The sequence below is a fragment of the Trachymyrmex septentrionalis genome, unplaced genomic scaffold (genome assembly GCF_001594115.1).
Source record: "Trachymyrmex septentrionalis isolate Tsep2-gDNA-1 unplaced genomic scaffold, Tsep1.0 scaffold32, whole genome shotgun sequence".
NCBI classification, from domain to species: Eukaryota; Metazoa; Arthropoda; class Insecta; order Hymenoptera; family Formicidae; genus Trachymyrmex; species Trachymyrmex septentrionalis.
The window spans coordinates 3,257,596-3,265,958 of NW_017305485.1; the positions used below are offsets into that span (position 1 = coordinate 3,257,596).

General features: G+C 41.9%; 1 protein-coding gene across 1 annotated transcript in view; it reads left to right on the forward strand.

The window, feature by feature from the left end:
* LOC108749828 (muscarinic acetylcholine receptor DM1-like) overlaps nucleotides 1–8,363 on the forward strand; it is a 29,693-nt gene that overhangs the window by 1,109 nt on the left and 20,221 nt on the right. The window contains exons 5-10 of the mRNA XM_018488804.1: nucleotides 495–688; nucleotides 878–998; nucleotides 1,086–1,174; nucleotides 1,237–1,371; nucleotides 1,466–1,701; nucleotides 1,790–1,871. Of these exons, the coding sequence (XP_018344306.1) occupies nucleotides 495–688; nucleotides 878–998; nucleotides 1,086–1,174; nucleotides 1,237–1,371; nucleotides 1,466–1,701; nucleotides 1,790–1,871 (857 nt within the window). The remainder of the gene's footprint in view (nucleotides 1–494; nucleotides 689–877; nucleotides 999–1,085; nucleotides 1,175–1,236; nucleotides 1,372–1,465; nucleotides 1,702–1,789; nucleotides 1,872–8,363) is intronic.

The window sequence follows — 8,363 nt, forward strand, 5'->3', positions numbered from 1 at the left end:
AAAAAAAACTAGAGAGTGGATAATTTTTTAAATGAGCAATTGATTAATTTCAGTATTCTGTTTACAAAATTAAGGCACAATTATAAAAAAAAAATCAATAGATATTAATTGATATTAATAAAAAAACTTAACGTTAATATGTGTCAGAATACAGTATAAAATATCTTGTTAACTTATTTTTTGGTATCTCTATCTTAATACTTTTATACGCAGAATAATTAGAGAAATAATATTATATAAAATAATTATATATTATAATTTCATATAAAAAAGTAAAAGTAATCTTCATACGTTTTTAGCACTTCCACTTTAAAAAAAGCGACGTGATCAAAATATGTTTTTCTTGAAACCGTACTGCTTTCATCTAAAACATTTTATCATACATATATTTTCAAGATATTTGTAATGGGGCAATTAAAATGGAATATTATACTATGTCCTCTGAAATTACAATATTTTTAAACTTTATTCATAAATCTTATTTTAATTTGTAGTATCATGTAAAATAACAGAAATGGAAAAGTGTGAAGGTGAGGCGGTAGCAAATAATAGAAAAGGGAAACTTATTTTCTTTTATGAATGGAATATTGTTCTTAAGTGGATATCAGATGGAAACTCCAGTAAAGATATTGAGGGTAAAATTAATATTCCTAATCTCTCTGAAGAAAATGATATTAGTGAAGTAGATGTAAGTATTTTTAATGAAATTATATAATTATTAAATTAGGCCATCTGGTTCAAACTATTATTTGTTTCATTTTCATTTTTTTTCGAGAAACATTGGTTTCTCGATCAGTAATCATTTTCCTTTGATATTTAGTATACTACTAAATTGCTATGCAAGAATTTAAATAGATACATATTTTGTAATTTGTAGATTGAAGTTACATTAAAAGATAGTACAGATGAAGGAGAGAAAGTTAAACAATTTTTACATACTAAAGGTAAAGATGTAATAAGAGAAAAATTAAAGAAATATGTATCTTCTCTAAAAGAAGGTAAGTTAATTTGCTAACTTGTGATGTAAATTGCTCATTATATTTAAAAAAATATAGCATTTGCAATCCATCTTTTTTTATTTGCAGAGTTTACGAAAGGAATGATACTTCCCAAAAAGGATAACGATAAAGAAAAAGAAAATATTTCTAACATAACATCTGGTTTTAATATTAAGGTATGTATAATATATTTATAATGTAAAGTAGTAAAATAACTAATAATGTATTTCCTTTCAAGATGCAAATGAATGCTGCAGTGACGCCAACGAACAATAAAACAGCAAATTGTAAAATTTCAACCACTACGATTAAGCAAAATGTAAAATTTCAATGCAGAGCGGATGAATTTTACAACGTCCTCTCTTCAATCGAGGTAATAATTTTGCCGTATTATTGTCTCAATATAGACGTTATTAATATAAACTAAGCCACTAGCCAACTTATAACAGAATTTTTAATTTTCACAGATGGTACAAGCATTTACGAAGAATCCAGTAAAGCTAGAGCCGAAGAAAAATGGTCAATTTGAACTATTCGGTGGCAATATTCACGGCGAATTCATAGAGATCACTCCAACGAAGATTGTTCAAAAATGGCGTTGTAAACAGTGGCCGTCCGGACATTTTAGCGATGTTACGATCGATATCTGTGAAAAGAACGATCATACTGAGGTCAATTTAACGCAGAGCGGTGTCCCAGTGAGGTAAAACTCGAGAACAATGACTTTCTGTTAAAATTTAACGGTATTATTGACAAGTAAAATCGTTATGCGGAAACGTCGTGATTTTCAGCGAGGAGCTCTCTACGAAGGAGAATTGGGACAGGTATTACTGGGATGCTATAAAACGAACCTTTGGCTTCGGATACTTCATGTGATCTAAATTCACTCTAATGGATATTTATTTATTGCTAAGTAGAACAATCGTACAGATTGCGTTGATTTACACGCAATCGTGTGAGCGCTTGACTTCTGCGGGAGCATAGATGAAGTCTATAGTGCGGTGGGAAGGAAGTGTATGCTATACAGGTTTACTCTGTTCTCTCTTCGTATATTTGGTACCGCCTTGTGTAAAACCATAAATTAATATCGCTGCGCGCTCGTTACATTGCTGCGCGACGTTACAAGTGACTTGTATGTCTCTATCTATTAGATGTGTCTGTCTAATAAATCATGAGATAAAGATCAATGAGATTTCAATCTGTTCTTTCCGTATGAGAATGACCGTATCAAGCCTTTATTCCTTTAAATCATAACGATGCAACTTGAAGTCAATTATCAAATAAGCATTTTGTAATTGCTGTAAACTCTGCGTATATCTCTTTAATTGCGAAAGAGTTGGTAAAGTAATCAGTCTTCTCATGAAAAGAACGGACATTTTTTTATACATAATAAAAAGTAATGATCATTTTTCATTGTTTGAATGCTAACATCACATTATATATTTGACTAATAAATCAAATTTTGAACACGGTCGCGCTCGCGTTCATGTAAACAAGTTGAAACGCCTTTAAAATCCTAAAGCTGTACCCGCCGGTGCACCGAAATGTTCCCCTTTTCGCACGAGGACAGGACCAATGTCCTCAGCAGCTAGAGAGACGGGAGCGGCATGAATGGGCAGATCCAGAGAGTACGAAATGCGCGCGCCTTCGAAAATCAAAATCAATGTAGTCCGCCGTCGTTCGCACTGGTCCCGCTCGCTCGCTCGCTCGCTTGCTTCCTCGCGGATTGCCCACGCCCTTAGTGCACCTCGCGATCCCAACGCGAATGTTATCGGAGTACAGCGCCGTTTATCGTTTCCCTCTCTCCGTTTCTCATGCGTTTCCCATCTCCGTCGCTCGTAACTGCACAAGCGCATATCGGGATGCATATATACACGCACACCAACTTGTCATCCCTCTTTTTCCGAGTCTCCCCCCTCCTATATTTCTAATCTTTTTCTTTCCCTCTTTCTAGCCTCTCTTCCAAACAACCTTTTCCTCGTTCTTCCAGTCGCTTCTCTCTTTGCTTTCTCTCTTCCCCGTCTCGATCTTCTCTCCCTCGCTTGCACCCCTTGACCAAGTCAGTCGAATTAATTGAGAGAGAGAGAGAGAGGGGGGGGGAGGGGAGAGGAGAGGAGAGGAAGCGGGGGTTAAATTACCTCCCTCGTCGGAGAAGCGCTCTCTCTACCACAAGCATCACCACCACTATCATCACTACTACCATCACAGTCAGTCTTTCCTCCGATCCCGCGCCAGCACCATCGGCTAGCTCGCGACTTACGCGTGGAGCATCCCTCCGTGTTGAACGCTCCTCTTACGCGCGCCCTCTCTCTCTCTCTCTCTCTCTCTCTCTCCCCTCCCCTCCTCTTTCACCCTTCTCATCTCACCCCACAAACGAAATCTTTCTCACTCGACCACATCCTCGCGTTCGCCTATCCGTCTCTCCTCTTTCTCTATCTCGTTCGGTCGCGGGTACGCGCGCGTTGCGTCTCGCCCCGAGCGATGTCGGGGCCGCGTTAAACCATGCATGTAACCGATCACGCGTCCGTCAGTCGGTCGGCGACAGTCTAACGGAGGCCCCACGCGCATCGCGACATCGTCGCACCGACGACGACGTCGCCGTCGATCGCACTAGTCTCGTAACGCGCGCGAGGAAGCGACAGTCGTAGTAGAGCCGAGTATACCGATTGGTAAAGGAAGGAGAGGAAGGCAGCAGCAGCAGCAGCAACAGCAGCAGCAAGCACCGTCGTCGTCGTCGGCGTGATGACCACGGTCCCGGATCGGTGCTCGTCCTCGCACCCCGTCGTACCCCGTCATCGGTGATACGGGGATACGTCGCGCGCGCGCCGATTTCATTACACGACAGACATGTGAGTGCGAGAGCGCCTTCTCTCACCCCCTCCGCCCTCCGCCGCCTACCTTTTCACCCTTTCTCGCCCTCGCCCTCGTCAATTCCGTGCGCACCCTCCGGCCGAGACGCACGGCGGAGAAGCGCAGCTTGTCGCCGACTCTCGCAACGCGCGCGACTCGCGGGAGAGAAGGATCTCCGTTGACGATCGCCACGATCGCGTCGACGAGGGGTGGTCGCTCGTTCGCTCGCTCGCTCGCTCTCGGGAGGGAGGATCGAGTCTTCTGTCTCTCACCTAGCCTCGCCTCGCCTCGTCACGCATCGCATCGCCTCGCCTCGTCTCGCCTCGCCTCGCCTCGCCTCGTTCGCGCATCGCAGCAGCCTCCGCGCCAGGAATACCACGGAGAGGATGCGTGACGCACTCGACACGGGCGAGTATAGCTCGGGGGTGTAGAAGGTGGCAGCCTCTCTTTTTCAATTTTCTTTCCTTTTCCTTTTCCCCGTGTCCCGTACGTTCGCTCGCATCCGTGTCGGTTCCCATCGCGTTATCGCGCCGATTATCGGCCGGCATCGCCTCGGGAATCTCTCTCGCGGAGAAGTCGAGAGGATCGACGGTCCTCTACTCCTCTCTCTCTCTGGCGTTGGGCGGGTACGGCGTAACGAGCACGCCGCCGGACGAGCCACCCTACTTTTCCTCGGGGTGGTTTACTTTCTCGGGACTACCCTGGCTAGTCGCGCCGCGTCTCTCGCTCCGCTCGCCTCGGCCCTCGTGAAGAATCCTAAATAACGCGATTACGGACGGCCGCCCCCGTGTCCTCGGGTGAACTCAATTCGGAGCGTGTCACGGGGGTGAGTCTCAGAGAGGGATGATTTTGTACCAGTGCTCGGCCGCGTTCGAGAATTTCTCCTGGGACGGAGAGTGTTTTTCGTAGCAGTGCTTTCAACGTCCCTTAGGTGTGCCGCGCGAGATTCGCGCGGCGTAAAGTGGACCTTTCTGCGAAATCGCACTCGCACCGATTTCGCGTACGGGCTTCGATCGCGGTAACTTAAACGGATACGCGGTTATTTCTGTACGGTAATTTTTTTCTACTTCCCTACACTACGGATACTCCGCCGTTCGAAACGAGGAAAGAAACGTTGACCCAGAGTAAGATTTCGCTAATAATCGTCCATTCATGTATAACGCCCCACGCATAAGCAGCGTTGTTACCTTTACATTCATGAATCTTTTAGTACGCGTTAATTAAAGGGAATCGATCGATTACGTACGATCAAATACAAATCGCGGACGACGCGTGCTTTACAGCCGCCTGCGCTTGCTTGAACTTGTTTTAATCAATTCCAACTTTGCTGTGAACTCGCGACTAAGTTTCCGTCACGATATCCGTTCGTATAATCCTAGCTTAATTTATTTCAAATCGAAAGAAGGAAAAAAAGAGAGAGAGGAGCTTGAGAGAGAGAGATCCTCTCGCTAATCTATTACACAATCAACGATACGAATATCGAAATTCAGGACCGCAGGTGCACGAAGCCGCGATTGTTTATCTATAAAAATGCACGCGGAGATTTTATGGACGGCGGGCACGGTACGTGAGAGTTTTTCAGTATGCCGGGAATTCGAAAACGAAACTGATGATAGACGAAGGAGCTTCTCGTTTTCCATTAAGATAACGCCCGTTCGATCACTGTTTTTCCACGGCTATTCGCATGTGCGTGTTATACGTATTTTAGCTCGCGGATTTGTGCACGCGACGCGGGGAGGGGCATTTATGTACACAATTTTGAGTTTCTGCACATTTGAGCTAATAAACAGATCATTTTATTAGCAATCTCTCTCTCTCTCTCTCTCTCTCTCCCTTCTTGTTTACTTTAATTTCGTAATTATTCTCGCGCTGTTAGATCCATTCTTTTGCATCTCTTGTTGCATTAATGTTTTAACGCTTGAGAAAATGCTATCTTGGAGCGCCTATAAATAAAGCTATCTTGCTTTTTCTATAACCGAGAATATTTGAAATTAATTGCTGCAACACACATTATATTTCGTTGCTAATTACGTGAATGGGCACTCATATTTTCTTGAGAATTATGAAGCACTTCCAGCCAGTGATTTTATTTTCAATTCCTGTTGTATTTGCATTTTATCGTGATTTGCAAATAATGTAAAACGAGGAATGAGATTAAAGCCTTATTTATAAAAGTTCATTTTGAATGATGTGAAACGTCAAAAAAACGCAGATGCGGTTTAGATACAGTTTATTGTAACAGATAACGATAGTAACTTATCAAAAGTTTACGATCTCATCGCGATTATTGAATATATTATAAATAGAATGAATTGTTATTCATAATACAGCCAAGAAGAAAATTTGCAATCTCAAGAAAAACATTTGCAATTAAATCCAGCATTTATCTTCCTATGATGGGCGGAGACGCGCTTCCACTTGCAATTCGCTTGCGATACACAACTTGTTATCGGTACCAACGATACACTTCCGGTTTTACGTAAGATTATTATAGCACTCTTATCGTTCGACCGTACGTGTCGTCGCCGTATTATGTCACCTCCGTCTCGAAGCGAATCGCGAACGAACCTCTGATTTTATCGGCGCTTTTGATGCTTCGATAGCAACGAAGTATCATATTCCGATTCCTGATACCAAGTACTTCGGCGCTAGAAAAAGACGATAATTGCACGTTTATTTACTGCACTAATCATCCGCTTTCATTTCTCTCGATTTATCGAAAATTATCAAAAATGTTTTATGACGAATTGTCAAAAAGTATTTAGATCACTATTGTTAATAATATCCATACTTTTCAATCTTATTCGTGATATCGAATATGATGAACAGAGCCAATTGTTATACTTAATATGTCAAAGGAGACGATTATTTCTCAAGAAGAGAGCATTCGCAGTTAAATTGCTTCATTATTTCCTTATTATTACATAAAGTATGTCATTATTGAAAATATGTGCGAGAAAATAAATTATATTGAAATTTAATGGAAGTTTCATATTCGGGGGAATCGTAAGGCAAAGATCGAATCGGGCGGACGTAACATTTCGTACGATGTCAAACTGCAATTGCAGTTCCGGTCGCATCGCGACGAGAGCTTTGAATTCCCCCGACCCGACTTCCCGCATTAGATCCGTTCTCTCCAGCTGCACTTTATTAGACTCTCCGCAGCTCTAAGTGAAACGGCGTGTTGTAGTTGACGCTTGGCGAAGAAAAACGAGATGGGAGTAAAAAAAAATGGGAAAGAGAGGAGAGAAGTGTGGACAAGTGCGAAAAGTGGCAGCTGAAGAGAGAACGAACCTATTACAATCCACGATAACAATCTGTCGCCTGTCCCGCCTTTCAGCTGAACATGACAGCTTCCGACGATAATGATAATGTCCGCTATGGCATTTTCGCCTTATCGAAAAACAGAATATTTCGTTAACTTCAAATTTTCCCTTCGCCTGCGCACGATGTAATCTGCGATAAGAGCTTCGCGAAAAATGATACCCACTTTTACGCGCCACGAAAGTCACGCGTATAATTTCGCATTTGGAGACGGAAGGAATGATTTTCCTATCTAAAAATTTAGTTAAGATGCAGATCTGTTGACAATTTTGTTGGAACATTAAAACAATTATGTGGGAAACTCAAGTATAATAAACAATGCTGCAAAAGAATTGTGTTCTCTTATATAACTTGAATATCTTACATAATTATTTTCATATCATTTAGATATACTGTTAGATATTAGAATTTGTATTGTATTATTTTGACGATTCGACGAAATTATTTTCAAATTTGTGTCCGGCTAAATTGTTCGACACTTCAACAAAAACTGTTCCCTCTACGGAGGAGAGATCCGGTCGCAGGGTCTATGACATCCCGATCTAGCTATGTTGACACTAGTTTAAGCATCGGCGGGGAAACGAGAAAACGAGACTACGCGAATTTCAATCGAGCGGCGAATTGCTCGCTGGTGTACATCCATTAGAAAATAGAAACAGAAGAGTCGTTGGTCCCCCGTGGTATCCCGGAGGAAACGAGTTACGATGTTACGACTTTGATCTATCTGAAATTCTGCATCTTAAATTCTTCCTCTTTGACGTAAAAGCGGGAGACCTCGGGTGCGAATGCTGTAAAGGGTGTACAAAAAAATCGCGCGTTTTCTCGAGCAGTAGCGGATTCTCAAAGGCTTTGGGGAAGCTGATCGTTGATCCGTTTTCAGTGAGAACTCGCCCGAAGATTTACGATTAGACGAACCTTATTCCACTTGCTTCCGTCGTCATCAAACTCTTTTCTCCTTTCGGTTCCATTTTTATAACCGCTAAACTTAGTAGGTATTTCTTGACGTTCAGCGTTTGTGTTTTTTCCATCACAAAAGTATACATAAATGCCAATCGGAATGCCAACATTAGGTGTTCGTGTGCGAATTTAAATTTTTCGTTAAATAATAAATTAATTAGACGTGTTTCGACCTCTCACTTTAAGAAATTTACCAATGCTGACACATTCACATTTTATATATATATATATATA